A 25362-nucleotide genomic window follows, 5' to 3' on the forward strand; every position below is an offset into this window, starting at 1 on the left:
AATGAATTAAACAATGATCAAATGAAGGAAAATAGCATTATAACCAGGCAAATTATGTTCATTCTTAGTGACCAGTTCAGGTGTACCAGAAAGCTTAGCATTAGCAGCATAGCTTAGCATAGCACAGCAACTGTGTAAGTGGAACAACAGACCAAACAAGAAAGAACAGATTTCACAGATATACCCAAACTAGTACAATTTGTTATCTAGTACCACATACTGCTCTTTCTAAATGAACTGTAATTTTTCAAAAAATTAACAACAACAAAAAAAAGGTCAGCTATGCTCTTAATTTTATTCACACATCTCTTTGAGGACAGAGCCGTGTCCTTAGTACTTTCCATATGAAAGGCCTTTAATTGAAACTAGCATTCATCTCAAGTATTCATCGAAGCCAAAGCATAAAGCCTCATCCTATTCTCTTTCAGGCCACTGCTAAGCAACAACCTACAGAGGATTTATTTTTTATTGCTCGGAAGGGTTTCGGTGAGAGGGTCTTGCATATTGATGCTTTGAGGGGGTCTGTTTTCCTTTCGATGAAGGTTTAGGTGATAGAGGTGAAAAAGCCATGCTTTTCTGCTTCTGATCCTCAGACTTTTAGTTTCTTCTGGGATTGAGAGGGTCAGGGAATGGGGAGGAAGTAGCGATGGACATGGCAAAGCATGTGGATAACCGACATTCCAGACAAGAAAACATCATCGACATTGTAGAAAGGTTCCTGTGTTGCTCTTGCTTTCGGACTGTTGAAAACGACTGCTTGGAGTACAATCAGGAAAAGCCACAAAATCCCAAGCCTGTCGTGGATGAGGAGAACGTCCATGTCGTTGTTGAAGATTTGGGAATAGACAACCCTGGATTTAGCCTTGCTGAAGTTAAGCGCTACGGGCCACCTCAACAGATCACCATTGGCCGCTCTGCTAGTTCTGTGTCCGTGTGCCAAAGAGCAGCGCTAAAGAAGAAGCTTGCACCACTTTCCTCTTTACCATTTCAGTGCAGAGTGATCCAGAACAATGAGGATGACTCTGCTGTTGACTCTCTTCTGTATGGTTCTGGCAGCATTAATGTTGAAGATGGTGGTCTTCTCACACCACCAGTCATTAACCTCATACCTCCGACACCTTCCGACGTAATAGATGACGACCAGTTCTTCGACATAAACTCGGAAGAAGAAAGTCTGCAGCAAACTTCAGGCAGTGAAGGAGTGGACAGTATCGGCAGTGCTGCTACAGGAGAGCAGGAAAGGGAGGAAGATGTAGACCAAGACGTGGAGTTTGAAGGTAACCGTGAGACCAAAACTCAAGAACATCCACAGGTGGAGCCTCAAGAGGAAGACACGACCAAGAAGAACAGCGTGGACAAGTCTACAATTCACTTCCTGCGCAGCTCCTTTCAAGTACCCCCACTTCCTGAATACCCACGGAAAAGTAAGAGGCGTCAGCAGTGCGATGAGTCCACTGGCACGTGTGTACAAGACTGAAGTGTAGTTTTGCTCTTACCATGATACATTCTGAAATAGTTACTTGTTTGTTTGCATTGTTAGGAAGCCTCAATACTGGAATCAGTTTGCTGCAGTTTACTGAACATAATCTGGGTGAGTCTGTTTTTATTTGTGATGAATCTTCACAGCAGTCTTCGGTGCCTGTAGTGAAAACTGGAGTGAAATAGTTTTGAAGAGTCACTTCTAAATTTAACATCTGAAAAGGTCATGTGCATTTTTGTTAGTACTATAATATATAGTAATATATAGTATTTTTGTTCTATATATAGTATATAGTTCTATAAACAGTCAATATTTTTTTTATTTTTTTTATGTTTTACTGTTGCCAAAACTGACATCAAAGTATTATTGATTGTTGCAGCTTGACAAATATTTCTGCTGTCTTATATGGCACTTTTTACGAATAAGGTACAAGACTGAAAAGCTTAACATAAATATAAAAACATAAATATAAAAACCTGTAACAATTGTGCAATTATAACTAGTTAATATTAAAAATAGAGTGCATTTTTTTAATACAATGAATCAACTATTAATATTTAAATAGGATCAATAGCAAAAACTACAGTGCACTGTATTTGTGGAATGTACCATATCACCAGAAAGAGAAGGAATCATAAATGTTGAGTATTTTAACCTAATCACATAAGAATTATGGCGCATACACGTCTACAAATATTTAGACGTTGGTATGTAACACAACTATAGTATGAAACCTTTAATTACTGCTTAGCCATTTTTAAAATGTGGCAGAAATCTGAAACGGTCTGAATAGTTCATCGTTGACGTATTTGTCTGAAATGCTGAAATCTTGCCTCTCATGACTCATTCTTTTTTGACAATTTTACTCATGTCCTCATCCAGGTGTGGTTTTCAGCAGAAAGGGCACAGTTCAGAGGGTGTGGGTGGACATGCCACTGTGCAGGTCTCATCATGCACAAAGCAACTCCTCACAGCAAAAATATTTAGACCCTTTAGAGAAGTGAGCTGTTGCTCCTTCCCGAAAACTAAGGTGTTTATTGTTTGGTCTAGAGAAACGACACCCACTGAGGTGCTGTTTTGTGACCAAGGGGTAATCTTTTTAGGACAATGGTGTCTGTGCTGTGGTGAGGGATGGCCTTTGTACACATTTATCCCAAGCGTGAAGCCATATGACCTGTTCCCAAGCATTGTATTCCAGTCGAAAACCTTCACACGGTTGCTCCAGGCATTTGGAGAAGTTGCTCAGATCTTCTATGAACGAGTCTGTCTCAATGTCTGTTATACTTCTATTTGTTAGTACAGTATTGACATTTGTTTATAAATGCTGACAACACACAGGTGTGCTTTACAGTAAAGCCCTAAATCGATTAACACTTGAATGTGTTTGTTCATAATTCACTCTTCTGAAAGTTCAGCGAGCTTGGTTTGGAGGACACTGTATTCTCTGGTGCTGTGTTTCAGACTGGTCCACAGTATATTGGGGGCCCTGTGGAAACTAGGGAAACAGCTGGCAGGGCGGAAAGACCTAGATACTTCCCACGATCCCAAAGGCATCTCTCGCTCAGATCCTCTGAATATCTGTACCTCTACCTCCTTCGGCCATGTGGTATTCCATTAATCCAGTTTGCAATTTACTGGCTTTTTGCAGGGAGGAGAATGTGTTGGACTGCAGCACATATGCATGTTATTCTCTTGCAGCGAGATCTGGTTTTGGCTCCCTCAGATCTTGACCTGTGTTAAGTCCTTGGCTTTACTGAGTTTTCTCTGCAGTCTCGGGATAGGCTCTGCACATATCCTCTTCCTGTTCACTGTCTAGAACGACCAGAGGCTGTCAGAGGGCCGACTTCACCGACCGTGTGAAGTGGTCCAGTTTCTGAAAGCCTCCTGTCATTTGCTAGACCATTTTAGCTCTGTCTGGGGACTAAACACTGTCTCACTTTCTCCCATTTGAAATCATTATCTTTTGTGCTTTTGTATTTTCTGAAAGTATCTTGTTTGTTTAAAAAGGACAGTTTCACACAGTCCATGAAGTTGAACCAATTCTGAATGTCAATTTAAAGGTCAATTTAATCTCACGACTGAATCACACTTGATTGAAGACACACTCCCTTCCTCTTGCTGGTCAAATTACATTTATTGTCATTACAGCCATATAGAAGTATGAAATTAAATATAATTTCATCAAGTTTGCAGTGCAAATCAATCAACAAGAACAAAAAAAAACAAGCTGGTTGTTCAGTGTACCTTTTTTGAGGTATTGCAGAACAGTTCTTAAACATTGTCACAATTTAATTTTAGTTGTGTGAAATACATTTGTGTTGGGACTACAAACATCATTTTTGTGGGCATTAAGTGAAACTGGGCAAAGGATTTCTATTTTGAGGCATGCTTTGCATGGGACTGGACTGGATAGGCCGGGAGTGTAAATATATGAAATTAAGTGATATCTTATTAATTTTTGAGCAAGATTAATAAATGGCGACAAGTTATAGTATTCAGTGTTCTTTTATGTTTCTGATATGTTAGATATTACCATTATGTTGAAGACTTCCAATGTACAATTTTTTTGTCCTTGTGCTTGTACTGGAAACGCCATGCGTGAAAGTACAAACAATTTTAACAAATAGCATGCTAACATGTGTTATTGCTTGCTAGTAGTTTACTGCAAAAGATTAAATTGAGGTTGACGTGTCTGATTCATGACTTTTCCAAATTGAGTTTCCACCAAACAAAGTATTTGAGTTGAGTTTACATGTTAATGAAACTCATTTCTGAATGACCTTTAGCCCAAAATCGCTTCTTATCCACAAAATCAACCCTGCTTGCCTGGCACAACTACAATCACAGTCTTACTGCATTCAGAAGTCAGTGATGATAAATGTATATTTATTTAAAATCAATGCCTGCATACATTATCAAATGATCATGGCTAAATAATAAAAGAATGGCCCTGATTTGCTGAGATCCCAAATGAAGAATACCAAGTTGCTTGTGAAATCTGTCAAATTGTGTTTGCTTTGTGAACGTTTTGCACATGATGAATAACTGTGCAAACAGCATGCAAATGGATTGGTTACTCTTGAAAGTCCTATGTAAATAATGCACTGATAACAGTAGCAATTATGATTATAATAATTAAGGTGTGGTGAGGGCTGGCAGTAGAAAAACATTGTTGTGAAAAGTAGTGAAAAAAATCTTCTTTTCCCCAGAAATTTTTGTGCATCACTAATTGTAGTTTTATCAGTTGGTCTCAGTGCAGCAGTTCTTTCTCCTTGAGGAGGAAGTCAGTATGTTGCAAAGTCTCTCTGTGTTGGCCCCACACTCACGTAAGCCTTTTTTTAAGGGGACAGAGAGTTCATTGGAGGGACATTTGGGGTCTTATGTGATGCTCTGGGTCTTGTTCACACACCGTTTGTGGTAAATGTCTGATATTGGAGAGAGTGAGCTTCCAATAATTCTCTCAGCTGTTTTTACAAGGCATTGCAGGGCCTTGTGGTCTAAATCATTGCAATTTCCAAACCATGTTGTTAGGATGCTTACAATTGTTTCTCTGTAGAATGTGGTGAGGATGGGTGGGGGGAGTTTGCCCTCATCAGTCACCGCACAGAGAGTGCTATGCTTTCTTGGAGTGGTGCAAGTGATGTGCAAACCCAGAAACGTCTCAATCCTGACTATCTCTATTGGAGAACCATTGATGTGCTTTGGGAGGTGGTCAGTGCGGGACTTTGTGGAGTCGAAGTCTCCGTTTATTTTGTCAACATTTGAGAGAAATTGTTGTTTGGACAGCAGTCTACTAGATGCTCCAGCTCCTTTCTGTATGATGACTCATTGTCGCTGATGAGGCCCACCGCTGCAATGTCATCCTCAAACTTGATGATGTGGTTTGTACTGTGTTTGGCAGTACATTCGTGAGTCATCAGGGTGAACAACAGCCCTGTGGGGCTCTAATGCTCAGTATGATGGTGCCGGACCAGTTATTGCCTATTCCGAATTTCTGAGGTCTGCCAGTAAAGAAATCCAGATATACAGAGAGTAGTTATTGTTGTGTGTGCTCAGTTTATCTGTGATGTCTTTAGAGATAATTATGTTGAACATATTTCATGATTCTTCAGAAATCATTCTTATATGCTGATTTGGTACTCCAGAAACATTACATTTCATTATAAGTGTTGAAAACACTTCTATCATGACAACTCTCTGTATATTTTTTGCATGGTAATGGATATGACCATGTTAATGTATTTGGGGTCTTGGCGAAATAGATCTGCTACGCTGCTGCTGCTGAATTGCGGCTGCTGTTGATTATTGCTGCTACTGCCAGCCCATTCTCATCCCAAGGCGTCATCAAACTGACGCCTTGGGAATCATTTTGACCATGCTTCAATATTCGACGCTTTAGGCACCCTTTAGCGTCAGTTACATGACGCGATCCTAAAGGTAAAGCGTCAGTAAGATGACGCCCTAGGATCGCGTCATGTAACTGACGCTAAAGGGTGCCTAAAGCGTCGAATATTGAAGCATGGTCAAAATTGTCATTTAGTGACGCCTTGGGATGAGAATGCGTTGCGCCAATACATACGCCAATACGCTGCTGTGAGTATGTAGACATACTGCTGCTGCACAAATAGCATATATCAATTATCCATTGTAGGTCTATACAGGTGGAGCTGGGGAAGGTGGAGGGTTTTAGACTCGGAAAGCATGCTGCAAACTGCTATAGAGTATTTCTACATGTTTAACCAGCCATTTAAATGTTCAGCAGCAAGCTCATTGGCTGCAGATGTGACATGAACCAATCAGCTTGTGTCAAGTAGTTAACGCTGTGAATATCATCAATTTGGGTTAATAGCCTGCGCCATCTAGAGTTTCATGACAGAACTAGGCATTTGTGCTGCTAAATATTTTAATGGAAACCAGGATGCTTTTTTTTTCAGGATTTTTTGTGCTATTACTTGCTTTGTCACCTAATGGTGTTCTCATTTTCAACTGCTTTTTAAACATTCTTGTTCACTCAACGCTGTCCTGTTGGGCTGAGATACTCTAGATTCTTCTGTCCATATTCTGTTTGAGAACCAGTTTGATTAAAGTAATTAATATGAGTATTGCAATACTGACAAATCTATAGATTTCTATGGTCAGCCGCTCCACCATGTTTTACTACATGTTTAATATTTCACTTTATAAAAGACACCAGTAGTATTCCTCAGGCAATGTACAAACCTGGCACCGATGCCAAATACTATTCCCTATTATGCAGAATCACCAGGGATCAGACAGTGGGCTTTTGATAGGACTTAAGACCATCATTTCAGTGTGTCAATTCCCAGCACTTGTTTGTTTTTCCTGCTTTTTTTATGAAGGAAGGGGAGGGGGTTTAAAAAGCATTGCGGTTATGGGAATGTTAGAATGTCTGCTGTCTGTGGGAAAACATAGCATGTCACTGTTCACTAAACTATGCCACTGGCCAGACAGTCCCTCACTTGTCCTTTTCACTGTCAACCCAGTTTTGCAACATCCCACAGTATTCCAGTGTGGTTTGCTGTGTGTTTGCATTTATTTACAGAGCGCGCAGACAAAGCTTATGATAAATTATTGATGACTGATGCTACGGAGCCCGTATACGAAAAGAAATGCCTTCATTCCTTCCTTAACATTATTAGCTCAAGTATTAGCACTAGCATACAGAGATTAAGTAGCTGTTTCCGGCTGACATTATTAATTTGACACAAATTCCAACCAAGCTTTCAAGTGTGTTCCACGGAGCACAATACACCAAATATGGTGTTCTGGAGTGTCCAGACTTGAGTTTGGGACCAATTTTTCCCATGTTAGCTTGAAGTTCTACTTGTTTTGTTTCCCAGAGATGGACTCAATGACCCAGACAGAGTTAGGGCTTCTCCGGATCCAAAAGTTATTTCCCATCAGCTCAGGAATCATCTGCTAATAGTGCTGACATCTTGTTGATGTGTTGTTTTACTCATTTAGATGACCTGAGCAACAAGGATGCCAGCAGCCATGAGTTGCTAAAGGAAGAGTTGAGGCTACTACCGCTGAGCAGTAAGATAAGCATGCTAACACACCAAAAGGTAAAATCACTGGGGATTACCTTTGTAAATGAAACGTTTATTAATTAATAGACATTAATGTAATCCATACTTCACACAGAATACATTTAAAAGGCACTAAACATGTACAAATGCTCTTTTTTTGTCATCCTGTCACAGAAACTAGCCACTAGGTACTGTAGTTTGGACAATACAGTGTCGAGATGTCACACCTTTCACTCCACATGCCAAGGGCAAAATGAAATTCTTGAAGATGATGAATCCCCACGTCAAAGAAGGATAACTGTTGGTAAAGACGTGATGTGACTTTGTATTGTAAGCCATTACTTGGATGACAAAGGGTATGATGCTCTCCCATTGTATTTATTGTTTAGATGACTCATATGAAAATGACGGGTCTGAAAATGAGTACCCTGCTGAAAAAGAAACTCTATGTATTGTGTTTTAGATGATTCCCACTTGGCCTTTTAACTAGGGTAACCAGAAAGTCTTTTTTGGTCGATAAGCTTCACGAGCAACAAGTTTTGCTGGTTGAATAGTATGCCAGTGCTGGTCCAAAATCAAGACCCCAAACTAGCACTAACCATACACTAGCATAAAAATTAAAGCTAGTCTTTTCAGCATGGCAGTGATCATGTTATTTTTCTCTTCCCAGCATCCTACATTCCCCAGTCAATGGACCACACCGGAGAAAGTGCAGTGAAGGTATTGGCATTTTTTGCTGTTTTTATGTGCAAGATTGAGAAAAATATTCTGGAAACGTTTTTTTGCTTTTTGGTGTTGATGATAATGCAGTTATTTTCATGATAACATTGTGTAAGTTGTCTCATGATTTTAGGCTCTAAGTCAAAAGAGGCATACAATAGCAGATTTTTTATTCCTACATAATTGTGAACATACACTCATATTTTAACACCATTGACGTGGCTTTTTCTAGATGAGAATTGCAAACTACAGCCATTTTGTAAAGCTATATGCTGTTGCGCATAAAAATAACCCACATTTTAATGTAGTCAGAGTATCCACAGCTTTAGTGTATACACAAGTACACTCATGCAGCGTTTCATGAGAGCACCGAAAATTCTCCATGGTTAAAGAAAACAACTCTTAAAGTCCTATTTTCTGTCTTTTATGGTGGAATGTTCTAACTTGGTCTTTTTTGTGTGGATACGTCTTCCATTGTGTTAATGCTCTGCAGAAGTATGTTCATGAACTGTTATTTCAAGTTGATGAATGTGTCTGCATGCATACATTAAAAGTCATTTGTATCATGTATTGTGAGTTTGTCTGTATCTGTCTGTGTTCAGCAGGATTCTAATGGGTACAGTGCCAAAACTTTAGCAGGGCTGAACACGGAGGAGGTATGCCAGTGGTTTAGTAATATTGGTCTACAGAAATGCCTGCCCTTCATTAGAGGTAAAGTGCAGTTAGCACATTTGTTTTTGTCATTTTCCCACCCCTTTTAAATGTTTTAATTCCCCAAACATTCAAAGAGACAAATGCTTAGACCACAAACCAATAACTGTTTAGAATTTAGATTATGTATTACTCATTTGCACTTTTAAGTTATTGCATCATATTAAGAAGTATTTCCATGCATCAACTTAAAAAGAGATGGAAAAACAACATTTACTAGCTAATACAACACCACAGAGACTTTTACCATTTCTAGCTAATGATTTGCAGTGCCTATTTGTTGAACATTCAAACCAATAAAGATCTATTTTAGAGATCCATTAGTGTTATTTATCAGAAGCAACATTTTGAAGAGATGTTAATAATAATGTTGTGGCTTTGGGTGGATCAAAACCTACAGAGGCAGAGTTCAGTGGATCTCAAATCGCTTCTATTGATCTCCACACCCTTGAAATCCTTCAATTGTCCAATCTGGAGGAGAGAGAGAGGCTGCTGTCTGCCATCTACCATGAGTTACACCCACCGAACGCCACCACCCAAAGACTCAACTCCCTCCTGGGTACCATTGCACAACCATAACGTGAACTGTTTGAGTTCACATCCCAGTACTTTTGTCTGTAATTTTGTGGAAGCAAACCTGAACTTGTTTTCTTTCCCGTAAAAGAAAGGTTTGGTCCACACAATGTTGAGAAATTCACAGCGGCTTTGGTGTCCATGACCAAGTCAAAATCTTCTCCTCAAGTAAGCAGCATCAATATGAACCGATGCTCATTCAAATTCAGGTAGTGCGTCCTTCCTCTCTGTAGAATGTAAAATTATGTGTAATCACAACTTGTTACCAAAATGGAATTATGTACATAACAGTATTTAGAGGTTGACCTGAATATGTGTCATGTTCTCTTTCACAGACAGAAAGAGCAAAATGCTAGATTTCAGAAGAACTCACATCTCATTGAAATCACAGTCAATGGTACTATTCTGCCTATGCAATTTTATCCCATCTTATAGTTCAAAATATATATATTTTTACAATTAATTTCAAGGTTTTGACAATTGCCTATATCTGTCTGCTATTTTGATTTAGCATCAGAACGTACTGTTCACTTAAGGACACCCAAAGACACAAGTGTGGGAAAAGTAATGGAGTCCTGCCTGAGGATGCTGGGAATTAATGAAGACAAAGATCACTTTAAAATGAGAAGCAATGAAGGTCCGTATATAAAAGCCAAACGGAATAAAATATTTACAAATGTCGTCTTTTTATATGTATGAGGATCTACTTTTTAGCCAAAAGAACTTATTGGAGACATTTTACAAATTGTTGTTAATTTATACAATATCACAGATGACACCAACACTTGGTGTTAGACTATCAAGTTAATGCAAATACTTGTATATTATTTGCAGTAAAAAAAGATTTTAATATACTGATTTATATGTGCCATTAGTGTGTCCTTGGGGATTATGCACACATCCACAAAATAAATTGACTTACGCTCAATTTATTGTATTATTTTTAGGGCTTTTTCTTTTGTCTTCTTTGGAAAAGATCAGGCATTTAGTCTTGCATTTGGAGAGAATCATATATGGCTTGTGGCTTGTAAGTGCTCTGGAATTTACACAGTGAATTTACTTTTACATACCGTCTCTATTTTTCCACGTTTTTCAGATGAGTTCTCCCCTGAGCAGCCGATTGGAGATTTGCCTGGCTCAGAAACAAGACTAATGGAGCTTCACTTATGTAGGAAGGTAGACAGAATTGCATGTTTTAAGCTGAGTATTTCAATGGATTAAATGAAAACACACAAACATAACTTAGGTCAAAATAAACTTTTTAAACTTTTGCCTCTCAAAACACAGAAAGACGGTCCTGGTTCCCCAAATAACGTTTGTACCGCTGACGATATTCAGAGCAAGAATCTGCTAAACAACACCGGCAAGATTCGAGAGCTTAACCAACAGGTGGCCTCCCTTCAAAACGTCATCATACAGGTAAATATTCTCTGTTGTCCTGTTGGAGGAAATAAATAAAACCAGAAAAGTCTTCTTCTTTTTCACCATTTTATTCAAATGAAGACTGGGGTTAGTTGTCACACCATGAACTATCCTGTTTTTGAGTCAAAAGTCCAGTAACCAAATGCTTATTTTCTCTAGTTGTTCAAAACTCTCATGAATAAGAATAATACTTGTGAATTTTATCCTAAAACTAAAATTTCAGTATCAAGTACACTTTTGGAGCAGGGTTGTGTGTCTTTTTCCCTTGGCAAAAACAGTGTACTGTATCCGTAACAGAGGTATTTTCTTTCACAGAAATAGACTTTCAAAAATAAACCTGCCTTGAGGGGAAAAATGTGACAACTAACCCTGTTCTCCTCTATTGCTTTTAATTGATCTATGTCTGTATTATTACCAGGTTCAGGAGCTTTACCATGGACTGGTGGCCTTCTGTTCAGAGCTGAAGAAGATGGAGGGGGACATGGATGCAGTGCAAACAGACAGCTTGGAAGTGAAGAGGCATCTCAGTGAAGCCCAGGACAGTCTGAAGAGGAAGAGACAGAGCCTTCAAACACTCAGGGACAATCTTAACACAGCACCAGTGCAGAAGAATAAGTAAGTATATCCTCTCATTGTAAAATAGAATAGAATGTGCTGGAGGTTAATGCAGAGCAGTTGAGTAATTATATGGGATTATCACATGGAATTGGAGAGGGAAAAAAACTGTTCATTAATGCATCGGTCTTTATGGATAATGATGTGTTGCGTCTTTCAGAAGGAGAGGCTGGAAGAACTGATGATCAGAGCTGGTTTTGGTTGCCCTCAGTGTAATTTCCTTGTTGAGACTGAACATCCTGTGATTTTTGATGCTCTGTTTACAGTCTGTTACAGTTTATTTTTCTGTGGCGTCAGTGCTGAAAGTTGCATTGGATGATGGTAATGGGTAGTCCACAGATCTTTCCTAATTTCCTAAAGTGCAGAGAAAACTGCTGCCCGGTCTGCCTCATGATTGGACCATTATGCAAGCGTTTAATGTACTTGCTTAACATATTAAATATCTGCTTGGTTCTGACAATGTAGGAAAGAAAGTTTCATCATTTACTCGCCCTTATGATGTTTCATGATGTTATTTTTTCATTGGAACACAAAAACAGATTGTTTGATAAAGATCAGCCTTATCATGTGCAAATAGTTACTGTTGCAAAACAGGAATACATACCTGTTTAATTTATGAGGTGTGCAAATAAAGAGAGGGTGTTTGAGGAAAAAGCCAGTGTGGGTCTCACCCAGTAGTTTCCTGCTTTTTCTCCGATTTACGGCCTTTGATTTATTCTGACATCTTTTCGAGCTGGACAGATTGAAAGCAGGAATGGATAAGGGTGTTAGAAAATATCATCATAAATCAATATGTCCAAGTCCTCATTAATTACCTGATAAGCCACTTAACTTGAAGGCTTATTGTTTTTTGTTTCGTTGTGTCCTTCATGTGCTTGGCCATTTCCCCAGGAAAAATGCAAACAAATCTTTCAAGTATCAGGGTTTTTGGATGACATTAATCTAAGATATTTGAGTCTGTGAACATAAGAGGTTTAGACCACTTACATTTATTTAAGATTGAGCCACACAATAATAAAAAGCCTAATCTTTGATATAAAGTGACAGAACATTGGAAATCTGTTCAGATCAGCTTCCTGATCCAAGACAAAGGAATAGTTCTCTAAAAATGAAAATTTCCATAATTTATTTTGTATGACTTTCATTTTTTCTGTGAAATATAGGATGATGTCCACTCTTTCCTATTTAGTTAAAGTTAATGAGATACCGTCAAAGTCCAAATAATAATAATCATAAAAACAGCTTAAAAAGTATCATAAAAGTGGTCCATATAAGTTGTTCGTTATACTTCAAGTCTTCTGAAGCCATAATGGTAGTTTATATTTTTAGATGAACTGTTCCTTTAAAGGTGCATTGTGTAATATTTAGGAGGATCTGTTGACAGAAATGCAATATCATATACATAACTATGTTTTCAGTGGTGTATAAAGACTTTACATAATGAACCATTATGTTTGTATTACCTTAGAATGAGCCATTTCTATCTACATACACCGCGGGTCCCCTTACAGTGAAATAGCCATTTTGCGCAGACATGTTTCTACAGTGGCCTTAAATAGACAAACACGTTTCGTCACTATGTTGTTCTTCGTGCAAAGAAGCTTGCTAAAGTCAGTGAATAAAACACTGACACAATGATGAAAAAGTAACAATAATATTCGCAATAACATATCGTTTTACTGAATAATCAAGTAAAACTAATTTCTTAATTTATCTTTGTATAGAAACCTTATTGCTTAACTGACTACTCTCTGCTGTCTGCCACCTGTCGGCCACCGTAAATTATGTTGGTTGCAATTCACAACCTCACCACTAAATGCCGCTAAAAATTACACAGTGTGCCTTTAAGAGAGCTGAAGGGAGCAGCTTGTGTTTGTTTACTCCCCAGGCCTTCAGAGGTCCGACTACTGGAGAAGATGAGGGGGAATTGCCAGGTGTTTAAAGACGAGATCACACTGGTCCACCTAAATCGGCAGGTGGCTCACCTGCGTGAAGTTCTGGAGAAGACCCAGGCCAAGGTGAGACTGGCACCCCCGATCTGGTTTCTCAAGGTTTTCAGAGTTTCCTTTTGCAGTATGAAATGATATAGTGCTGACATATGAACGCAGGCCAGTAGTTATTATTTTAGACCACATTTTAATGAGGCTGAACATATGGTACTAATGTGAGCATTACAGTCTTGGCTTTTCCCAATATGCAAGCACTTTGTTGGACATACAAAAACACTTGGAAAAAAAATGAATGCAGTTAATCGGCATGAAGTCCTGAAGCTTTTCTCATAATGTGTAATTCTTTTTTTATGTTGCCATCTTTAAAACTTTATCATTAATTTGCTTCCCATGGCGTTTCACAATGACGGTCACCACAACAGTGAGCCATTGCCACCAACACCACTCGTTTTTTCAAAAGCCAGGATGACACCAAACACTAGTGTAAAACTATCCGTGTTGTGGCCATACCGGTGATTCTTTCCCACCTTCATTCTCCTTTAAAGCGGCTCTTTCATCTCATCGGTAGAGACCTAACGAGGTGCCATGAAAGGACACATGCCGACCGGGACTTTGTAAGAAAAGAGCGTGTCACGTTGCCGCCCTCAGGCCACAGTCTTTAGGTGCTGAGTTGGTGGGAAAGAGGTAGTGCCGCTAATGTTTATCATATGACCTAATCAAGGGAAAGGGGCAGGTCAGGCCACAGAGCAGTCTGGGAACTAATACAAGCCTTGGCCCTAATAAGGAGCAGTCTGACATTTATTTTCCCTAGATTATCTGACAATAAGGAAATATTTCATCATCGCCTCTAATCTCTGCAATCCGTTGCGACTGCAGTGCATCAAAAAAAGACAGGAAGAGGGAGGGAGGAGTTGTTAAAATAGAGCAAAAAATAACACATGGCGGCAAATGTGGGGTCTAGAGCAGAAATTCAGGGATTTGAGGGAAAAACCCCTCTAAATAATATGGCCCAAACCTTTTCTAACCTTCCCTTTTTTATTTAAATTGAATTACATTTCATTCCCCTTCAGGCCAGAGATGCAGTAGTGGTTGCAGACCCAGATTAGGTTTCACTATTCTGGTGGGAAAAGGTTGTGGAGATACTTAGATTGTGGCCAAGCACGAGAGCTCCCAGTAGTTGGGCTCACTTTGATTGTTCCCTCTTTCCGAAGTCTTGGTGGTCACCGTGTTGAGCTGCACTGGCGGCTAAAAGGCCCAGTGGCTAATAGTTGTGGCAGCTTTTGGCTCTGTTTGGGATTTATAGTCCATCTTGAGGTTGCCATTTTACTGCATGCAACACTACCTTCCAGGGCCCTGCGAATCCTTTATTGTAACTGACAGTGCCTCACTTATATCATTAATACCAGCCACACTTTTCTAACTGAGTCCGAAATCCTTTCTCATGCGAAACACAATCCTACAATCCGGGGCTTGGCACGACTTCCTCTCCCATCTCATAAGAGTTAGGGGATTTCTGAAGGTGTGCCCGTTTCTCAACCAATTGTTCTTGTTCTTCCCAAACATCTACGGTTTAAAAGACAGTTGCCAAGTTATAATCTGTATTTCCATTGTTCAGCTTGCTCTCTAGTTTCTGTTTGCTCTGTGTCCAGTATCCATTCCCTCACCTCACTCCATCACTAGGTTAGTATGAAGGGTGGACGACATTACGAGCAAATGAAAGTGGACTGAAATGATTAATTCTTAAGTACCTGCCCTTTTGCTGCTTCTCTTGAATAATTGAGTGAGGCCTGAGCTATGCGTCCTGCCCTAGGGAATCCAAACAGTGGGGTGATCAGGGCTCCTAAGCATTTCTGCAGGGGGGTTTCCTGTGTGAGCGATCCGTCTGGTGCCCATGTCTGGGGAGAGGCTCAGTAGTGTTGGCCGCAGGGCTTTCACACGCCAGGAGACTCGAGCCCTCACCTCGACTTTTCTGCTGCGTGTTCACAGAAACCTGATCGCTTTGCATCTATCTATTCACTCACTTCCTGTATTCAGTCTCTGTCTCAGCTATTGGTTAGGGGGGGGTGGATTCATGTGATCATGCATGTATACCAGTGATGAAATCATTAGTCATGACACGTTTTGGCCCCTATATGCATTTAAATGCAAGGGGGGGAAACAGCTAAAAATGGCATTATTATAAGGATAAAATATATATTTTTGTAAATATATATATACAAAATACAGTTTCATGCTTGGCAAGAAATATTTAAGAAAATGTTCTTAATTCACCTGTGTGACAAAAACGTTACTTAAAATTCTGCTTACTCCACAAATAATCAAGCCCATTTTCTTGAAACAATCAGATCAGAGAGGCTGTCAGCTTTAACACTTCACATCTTTTCAAGGACAGATCCATAAAACTCTATCTATAAAATGAGAGCAGTATCTCATTGAGGAGAGCAACCAGATATTCATTGATGCCGTTTCAGCAGTTTTCTTCTTCTTCTTTTCCTGCAGGAGAAAGCTGAAAGAAAGAGCCCTACTCTGACTCAGCTAGTCTCTTTGCAGTCTCCTGTCATGCTGGTGGCCACCCAAGTGAAAGCAGACTCAGACGGTCATTATGGTTTCTCTGCACACTGGGTAGAGGGCCAGGGATTGATGGTGGTACACACTGAGGGTACTAGTCTCTGTCGGAATGACAGGTAATTGATATTAAAATATTTTAAGAATGTTTGAATAATTTTTTAGCATGTCTTCAAGCTTTCTTTTACCTGCACCAAAATGTTATTGAAACATTTAAAGGAACAGTTCACCCTAAAATGGAAATTGGAACAGCATTTTTGTGCCGTCTATTTCTTTAAATGATTTCCACCAAGTATAACCTTTGGGTCATAGTCCTAAAACAACTGAAATGCGAAAGAATGTGAGATCAAAGAGGTCAGTTCAGTGTAATGGATGTTTTGATGAATTAAGCCTCTAATTGGCCTTTCATAAAATATGCCAAGAAACATCCCAAATTTTCCAGCCTTTAAGAGCATAGAGGATCACAGAGGTTCCATCAGCTCTTGTGTTTTTCCCCTGTTGCTATGGAAATTTGTAGGAGACAGGGAGCATAACAGGAAAACACAGAAATGTAAAATGTGGGTGGCTATGCACAAGGAGCAGATACAAACATGAATAATACCTAGTTTAAACATTACATTTTTGAGCTGGGTTTTGCAGAACTTTATAACCTTATACATGCAAACACATGTACATAAACACAAATAAAATACAAGTCATAATTAATGGTTAGTTCACCCAAAAATGAAAATTCTGTCAGTATTTACTCACCCTCATGTTGTTCCAACCCCGTAAGACCTTCGTTCATCTTCGGAACACGAATTAAGATATTTTTGATGAAATTTGAGAGCTGGATCACTCCTCCATAGTCCATAGGCTTCTTCAGGGATTGAACATGCCGGCAAGTTATTAAAGACATCGTTAAAATAGTCCAAGTGACTACAGTGGCTCAATCTTAAGTTTATCAAGCGACGAGAATACTTTTTGTGCGCAAAAACAAACAAAAATAACGACTTTATTTCAACTATTCATTTCCTTCTCTGTGGGCCTCGAGTCAGTTCACTAGTGTAATAGCGTACGCTTCTGTTGTTGGACGTCACACGCATCACGCACATGACCAGCGTCGGCCAATAGTGAGCCTACGTGTGACGTAGCTCTACGGAATCACACTACGTTAACTGACTCGAGGCCCAAAGAGAAGGAAATGAATAGTTGAAATAAAGTCGTTATTTTTGTTTGTTTTTGCGCACAAAAAGTATTCTCGTCGCTTGATAAACTTAAGATTGAGCCACTGTAGTCACTTGGACTATTTTAACGATGTCTTTAATAACTTTTCGAGGCCGGCAAGTTCAATCCCTGAAGAAGCCTATGGACTAGTATGGAGGAGTGATCCAGCTGTCAGATTTCATCAAAAATATCTTAATTCGTGGTCCGAAGATGAACAAAGGTCTTACGGGGTTGGAACAACATGAGGGTGAGTAAATACTGACAGAATTTTCATTTTTGGGTGAACTAACTCTTTAAGTGGAGGATGAGGACCAGAGGGAGGGGGGAGGAAAAACATAATAAAAATTAGCATATGCACCCTCTAGAAGAGGGGAATCTGAGTAACTGCATGTGTTTGGTAGCTAATTGCCAAACCTCTGGCAAGATTATTTTCACAGTCAGTAAATAAACATAAAGGCTAACGTCACTGTTCTATTTTCAGAAACACAGTGCTTTAAGTAAAATCTAATGAGTGCACAAAATTAAACAGGCTTAAAATCTGTTTTTCATGTGATCCATTAAGATTCTGGAGATTTAATTTCACGCGTGGTGTGTTCTTAAAATTTATTAGAAACCCTGACCCCGAAATTGGGGTTACTACTATTTTTTTTTTTTTTTTTACCTCTTATTTAGTTTTCTGCAATGCAAATTCCATAATGCATTTAAATATTATTGCAATATTAGTTATAAGAAGCTGCTTACACACACACACACACGTTTTCACGTGTACAATATATTATAACCCCTAATCCCACCCATCACAGAAAACTTTCTGCATTTTTAGATGTTCAAAAAAAAAACCCATCTCTTAGTATGATTGATAAACTGTTTTCCTCATGGGGACCAAAACATTTCCTCACGAGGACAAGTATTTGGGATATTGGCAACTTTGTGGGGATAATATTGGATTGTATATTGTATGTAGCCTTTGAAACTCATATGTCTTCTTTGGAACATATAATTTAGTTATTTTGGTTGAAACTCTATTCACATCCTGATATCAATATTAAAAAATATACATATATTGTCTGTGGAAGTCTCGGGACCAAAAAACTTCAGCAGTCAGGTGGAACAAGTAAGAACTTATAACTGCTTCCTTAACCTCACAAGAGAAATAGTTATAAATCTGTTTTTTTTTTTATAGGGTAGGTTCCACTAACTATATGTTGTTTGAGGTACACAGGCAATGTTTAATACCAATCTTAAACAATCTGTGACATAGGCCTACAGAAAATAATAAATAAATACTTCTCATTCATTGCATTTTTCTTTTATCTTTCATAACTCTCTCAAGGACACACAAAAGATCTTACAGGTTTTTTTTCACTCAATAACCAGTTACATAGAAATGAAAGTCTTATCTGTTTTTATATGATGATGATGATGACGAAGGTGATGATGCCAAGGATAATCACGTTGAAAGTTCATTGACCATACTATATAACTCAATGTCCATAAAAGCTCAGTTCCAAGAATACAAATCCCACATCTTCCCAGTGTCAACCTTATTGCTGATCCAAAATCACATAGTTGGTATAAGTCATCTTCATGATCCACAACCGTGCGGGTATAATCCAATTTCAGGATCCGCAGCAGTAAGACATATGGCTTCTAAACTCACTTCATAGAGTTTCAAACAAACCCAACCAGGCATAAGCGACACAAGGACAAACCCCACAGAATGTGAAGTCCTTCTACAAAACAAAATCATTACATTAGGAAAATAAATATTCATACATTAACCAGTCAACATAAGAAAATAAACAATGCTTACTTCCGATTGAGCATCAAACTCTTAGTTTCCCAATCAGGACTATTGATCGTTTGGATACACAAGGCATGCTTATTCCTCCATTACCAATCTACTGCTTCTACTCTCTACACCTGTTTTATGTCTGAGAGCATTACTCATTGTTGCCCCCTCAAGGTGTTTAGTACAATTACAACACCAACCAACAAAAAACAAAAAAACATGTACACAGATTTGACTGTTACAAACTCTGTAAGGTGTTTATGTTCGTTATTATTTTAATGTTATGTGCTTTTGAGACATGATGTAATTTAACGGCGTCTCATGTGTTTTGGACGATGCGGGACTTGGGGAGACACTCAGAAGGGAAGGTGGGATCTAATGCTTTCAAAGCTAGCTTACTATCGCTAGCCGCTCCGAAATTGCATACCCTCCCTCTAAATAAATATCCACACTGCTGCAAATTGATCCTTTCTCAACTTTATTGCAACTGGACCATGACACCATGGTCTCCCATATCATTAATCGAACTACATATTTGTTACACAACTACTAAGTTGGTAGACTGTTTTGCCTTATCTTTCCAATGGAACCAAATTACCCCTTAAAAAACAGTTACGTTACGTCCCTGTTAGCAATGCCATCAGTGTTCTTTTTCTGAGGTGTGTGTCTCTGTTTCAGGCTGGTGGAAGTAAACGGAGTGAGCGTCTTGGGGAGCAGTGAGGACGAGCTGGAGTTGCTGCTCAAGACACACATTGCCCACATCATTGTCCTACGCCAACTGGCCCAGGAGCTTCCACAGGAAGACCCTTCTGGCCTGAATGATCACCAGGACATGCAAGTGCTGCAGAAACACCAAGCAATCTAAACCAACTAAACGCAGACTTCTTGTCGATAAGCAGAAACACTGTCTTTGCTAACACTTTCTTTCCTGTCTTTCTGCAGAAACACAGTCAGACACATCTGACACAATCATATCTGATGTTTTATCCCACTTATTAACGTAATGACATTTGTCTTGTCTAGAAGAGGTTTATATGTTTACCCTGCCTTACATTTTCTGGGTCATTTCGGGGCAGTTTCATTTTTGGGAGGGTATGACTTCATGGTTTCGGGTTGATAGTAATGTAATAGCCATAGTCTCAAATAATGGGTGGGTCAGTCAAAAAAATCGCTCATAAAAATGGCAATTGCATGGGAAAAAGGCATTTTGAATTCTAAATTGCATTCATCCATGAAGGTCAAGTTAGCAAAATAAATCATTGTCAAAACTTTCACTTTGTACAGGCAGCTGTGGTGAAATGGAAGGCAGGGAAACTTCCTGTAAGACTGACATTAATGAGAATATAGATATCAAAGCTAAACTTTTAGAAAATAGCTAAATATTTATTTCCATGAAAATGCCTCATGTAGTAAAAACAAATGAACCACTTGCTTGTATTAACACAATGTTAAAGGTTTTTTTTTTTTTTTTTAATGAATTTGTCAATTATAAGCTTTATGAAGAGGTCGGATTAAAGTGTATTACAATATGCAATACCTGCAAGCAGCAACCATAGATTATTTCACAGAAATCTGAGAACAAAAGAAAAAATAATATATGTTTTTTCCTACTTCTCTCTTGGAAAAACAGAAGAGAATTGTTCAGGTATGGAATATGCTGTCGGGAAGGGCTCAATCTATACTCTGACCTGACATTTTTGAAGTGTTTTTAGTAGATTTAGGCTAAATCTATGTTAAAGGAGAGCCACACACACACACACACACACAAAGTGTGACAGATGTGCTTTTTTAGCCTCACATCTTGATGCCTCTGTGGACCGCATATATCCGGTCTTGTGGTTCAACCTTGTGGGTTTCATTGTAAGCCTATTAATAAAGAGACTGGGCATTCTAACTGGCAAGTGGGACCCGCAAATGGAGGGAGGTGACCTGACCCGTGACCCCTTGACCTTTGTGGTGGAATTATGTGGTCATGTGAATCTAACTGTGGGAGTTGAAGAAAGTCTTGAGGAAAGGAATTCTGCTATTACTGACATAGTGGAAGTGAATTACACTGTGCGTAAGTATGTTCAAGTACAGTGCATGATTCATTTGCCATTGTTCAGACTGTGTTCACAGAGTCAGTTTTTCTCATAGGCAGCTGAAATGTACATTGCATAAACACTAATCTAAGGTACAACTAATACATTCATCAAAACGGTCATATCTGTCAGCAAACAAATAAGCCTTTGGTGTACTGGCACATGGTAAGTATTAAACAATCAACAGGAAGTGTCCATCCAAACTTTATACGATAAAGATAAAACATGATTTAGCTGCACAAACTGTTCACACAAGGGAGGGCAATCCAAACACACTTTCATAAACAGTGCTGCTGGCAAGGAAAGAAAGACATTGTGGGATTCTCAATAGCCTACGCCCTTCCCCACCCTCTCTAGTCGTGACATGTCTCCTAAAAATGCTCTTTCTTTATTTTCTTTTTGATAAAGGAAAACAACCAACGCACCAAAATAAAACCAATCATAAGAATAAGGTAGTGAAGATTGATATATAATAATACAGAAATTATAACTAGTTGTACAAGAATAAAAAAATGCATGAAAAAAAAAAAAAAAAAAGAAAGGTAACACTGTTCTGCCATTCATGAATAACTACACAGGAACACATGAGTAAAGCAATATTAACATTCTAGATACTCTGATTAACTAATTAGTAAGTATACTAGTGCTCAGTTGAATGAAGTAGGTCACTATTAGCTAATCAATAACCTTACAAAAACATCAAAAGCTTACAATGACTTCAGTCATTACTACCGAGTTATCATGCTTTTCACTTTAAAATGCTGTTCCAAATAATTAGAAATTCCTTCTGAAGGATTTGGTAATACTTGAGTCATTACTAGTGGGTTACCATGATCTTTACTTTAGAATTAATGATAAATGATGCATTATTTACATTAATTATGAGCCTGTATAGTAGTTCTTAGAAGTCCTCAGGGAGGAATGAAAAAAATAGTGATGAGCTAATAGTGAACTACCTCATTCAACTAAGCGATACGCGTTTGTTCATGTGTAGCTACTCATTAACGACTGAACAGTATTCTAAAGTGCTACTAAAAGAAATTGTGGCAAGAAATATTGAATATATGTGTCAGTTGATAAATATTACAGAAGTGAAAACAGTTCTCTCATCGCTTGAGGGCAAAACATGTTTCTGATTCATGCGTTTTTTTCCCTTTGACAAAAAACAAGTCTGGTAACTAAAAAAAGACACATATGGCCCAAAGCCTAAAATTATTATTAATCTCTTGATCATCAAGATAAAAGCTGCAGTATGAACAGAATGTGCTGAGTGACAGTGCAGATCAACCATAACAAACAAGAAAATGTGTTAATGAATCATGAGCAAATTATTTTGGATGTTATAAACTTGATCATAATTTTTTCTTTTTTAATTTGCCCTTAACAGATGATCTGTTCATTTTATTTTTTCCCCCACATTTTTTTTAATTAAATATGTTTATTTTTTAATTATTTTAAAATGTGTTCATTTAACACATGTTCAAATGAGCACTGTACTAATTGCGCTGTATCTTATTTTTCTTACACTGCAGTTCTTGAAATGCGTCCAGACCTGTCATCTGTGTATGGAAGACGTGAGGATGCCACAGCATGAATATTCCCATCATCACAGCAGGCATTGCTCCAGTGCACTGACTGTCAGACATAGCTGCTAAAGTTTATGGAGCAGAAACATTTGCCACATACAGACGTATAGCGCATTTCTGAGGGATCGCCGTCCCTCTGGCCATAAACCTCCATATATGCATTCTGGTAGGATCTGAAGCCAGTAAAAATACTTTGGCCTCCTTAAGGGGGGAAAAGTTTCTCTTTAACAAATGGAGGGGGCAGTTCTGCATTTCTGAGCTGTTTTTTTGGTGGGTGTTGAAGCAAAGTGAGGGTGGCTGTGGCTTTTCGAGGCTTTCTGGCAGTCTGTACTTCAACTTAACAGCCAGTGCAATACGTCCAAAGGACATGGTATATGTGTGTACCCCATTCAAAGACTATATCAGTTCAGTCTGCAGGGCCATTGACGTATCGTTTAACATGGACACGTTTATCCTTGTAATGCATGTGATGTGTGTTGTTAGTGTCAGTTGATATTTAAATATAAACCCAGAGCATTTCGACCTTATGGTGTGTGTACAGAGTTAAACAGCTGCAGACAATCGATCCAAGTACACACAATTTAGCCTTCTATCCTTTCACTCCCTCTTTACATCCGAATGAGTCATTCAAGGCAAGGACATTTAGACATTTCGATATCTGCCAAGTTCCATAATGACCTGCTATGACAATCTTGTCTCCATTTACTCCAAACATCACTGGATAGACTCACATAGCGGCCAAAATGGGTCACTAAAGATGATGGAAAGGAGTCTGTTATTAACAACATATGCTGTTTTAGCATATATGAATTTTTGGGTCGGTACTTATAGGAGGAAGATGTTCTAGTTGTGCACTCTTGCATTGCGCTTGTTGGCTGACCCTTGAATCGTACAGTAACACCCCTGGGCGTCTGTTCTGTTTTAGGATTGTAGATATGACCAACTACAGCCTTCCAGATAAGCAGAAGCAGACATCTGTCTCTCTCTCTGAACTCAGCACTTCCAGGTTCATCTCTCTCCCATCTGCCCCCATAACACGAGCCCCACTCCTGCCCACCCGACATTTAAAGAGCTCCTGGCATGTGTTTGAAGTTAGTGTAGGCATTAGCTCTGGTTTCCTGCTTCAAATCCCTATGCAGGCCCAATAAAGGTCTGTAGGTTGAAAATTCACTGAAGTGGATTACTCCCTGTACAAAAATATAATACAAACAAACTTGGCATTTACTGGCTATTATGAAGAAATATCTGGCACCCAGTGACCTTCCTCCGCTCTATGGTTAGTCTGAGATGTCTATTCAGACAGAACTCTTTGTAATCTCTACCTACCTTAATATCAGTTTATCGACAGCTGCCCAGTTGATTAATGGGTACAACGGGGCTAAAGGTACTCCCTAAGAAAAATGAGCCCCATAGTGTATGATTGCAGAAAAAATATGTGTTTTTATTAAACATTGATAGAGCAACCGATTTTGTGTGAAAATAAATCATAAAAGTGGTTTGTTTGTTTGTTTGTTTGTTTGTTTGTTTGTTTGTTTGTTTGTTTGTTTGTTTAAAAATCTTATAAATGTATGAGGTGTCAAGGTGGGCCTTTTAACCCACACGGGGTAAAAGGCTCACCAGCATGGGGCAAAAGACATATATTATTTATACAAATACTTTAGCTAAAATAATATGTTTTTAATCATGTCTACGTTAATATTAGTTCGAAACAATCACTTGATCAAAGTTTGTACTGTATTCAGTTTATTTTGATAAATAAAATAATTCCTTTTTGTACAATAAATACACTGTAATAAAAAAATTAGGTAACGCTTTAGATTACAGCCCGGAAAGTACTGTGTAATTAAGAGGAATTTACAGAGTAACTTTCGGTAATTATAGTGTACCTATAGAGTACTTGCATGTAAGTATAAGGGAACAATATGTAAAGTTTGGGGAATAAAGGGGTAACAACCAGGAGATAGTAATAACAACCAACTTATTATTAACAAGATAATAAACAGCTGACTGCCTTTTCCAGTTGTTGTTGATTAGATTCAGATGCTAAATATGATATATCAAGTTGGGTGTCCACCTTAGAGATAATCACAATATTTATAATGAAACATATTTAAAAATGTGATATTAATCATATCATATAATACAAAATATGTATTTGGTACTACTACTGTAAAGCTATATTAAATTATATATATTTTTAAATGTGTCTCTGCATCTTTAAAATAATTTTTGGTAACGCTTTAGATTACAGCCCGGAAAGTATTGGGTAATTAAAGCAATTTTACAGCGTAACCTTCGGTAATTATAGTGTACCTATAACGTACTAACAATATAAGTATAAGGGAACAATATTTTAAGTTTGGGGAATAAAGGTAACAACCATGAGAATTAAAAAATTATTAATATTGTTAGTATTATAGAACTAAGGGGTACTTATTCTACTATTATGATATAACAATCTTACATTTGTGATCAATTTAGCAAGAACATACACTGCGTACCTTTTTGAAATAATGGTGAAACAGTACATACTGTATAGGCTTTATAAATAGATATAATAGATATGTACCCTGTAATTTTTAAAATGTAATCTTTTTAACAAAATTGCACTG

At 38.3% G+C, this 25362-nt stretch overlaps 1 protein-coding gene across 2 annotated transcripts; it reads left to right on the forward strand.

Moving 5' to 3' along the window:
* The first annotated feature begins 450 nt into the window (after positions 1-450).
* LOC130088295 (uncharacterized) lies at positions 451-19968 on the forward strand. 2 transcript variants are annotated; one of them, XM_056255014.1, is made up of 16 exons: positions 451-1424; positions 1541-1591; positions 7466-7566; positions 7705-7834; positions 8201-8250; positions 8853-8961; positions 9362-9520; positions 9626-9743; positions 9870-9931; positions 10046-10171; positions 10631-10710; positions 10822-10953; positions 11375-11571; positions 13460-13589; positions 16020-16204; positions 19762-19968. In XM_056255014.1, the coding sequence occupies exons 1-16, from the start codon at positions 647-649 to the stop codon at positions 19946-19948; spliced, it is 2595 nt and encodes an 864-aa protein (XP_056110989.1). In that variant the 5' UTR covers positions 451-646; the 3' UTR covers positions 19949-19968. The 2 variants fall into 2 exon arrangements, with proteins under 2 accessions (XP_056110989.1, XP_056110990.1); XM_056255015.1 differs by having other exon boundaries at positions 8856-8961.
* Positions 19969-25362: the final 5394 nt, after the last annotated feature.

The sequence above is a fragment of the Rhinichthys klamathensis genome, unplaced genomic scaffold, assembly GCF_029890125.1.
Source record: "Rhinichthys klamathensis goyatoka isolate OS25496 unplaced genomic scaffold, OSU_Roscu_1.1 h1tg000115l_1, whole genome shotgun sequence".
Classification (NCBI taxonomy): domain Eukaryota; kingdom Metazoa; phylum Chordata; class Actinopteri; order Cypriniformes; family Leuciscidae; genus Rhinichthys; species Rhinichthys klamathensis.

Coding starts and splice junctions, on each gene's coding strand:
- LOC130088295 (XM_056255014.1), top strand. CDS start 647: ATGGACATGGCAAAGCATGTGGATAACCGACATTCCAGACAAGAAAAC. Junction 1,592..7,465: donor GTTTACTGAACATAATCTGG/GTGAGTCTGTTT, acceptor TTACTCATTTAG/ATGACCTGAGCAACAAGGAT. Junction 13,590..16,019: donor TGGAGAAGACCCAGGCCAAG/GTGAGACTGGCA, acceptor CTTTTCCTGCAG/GAGAAAGCTGAAAGAAAGAG.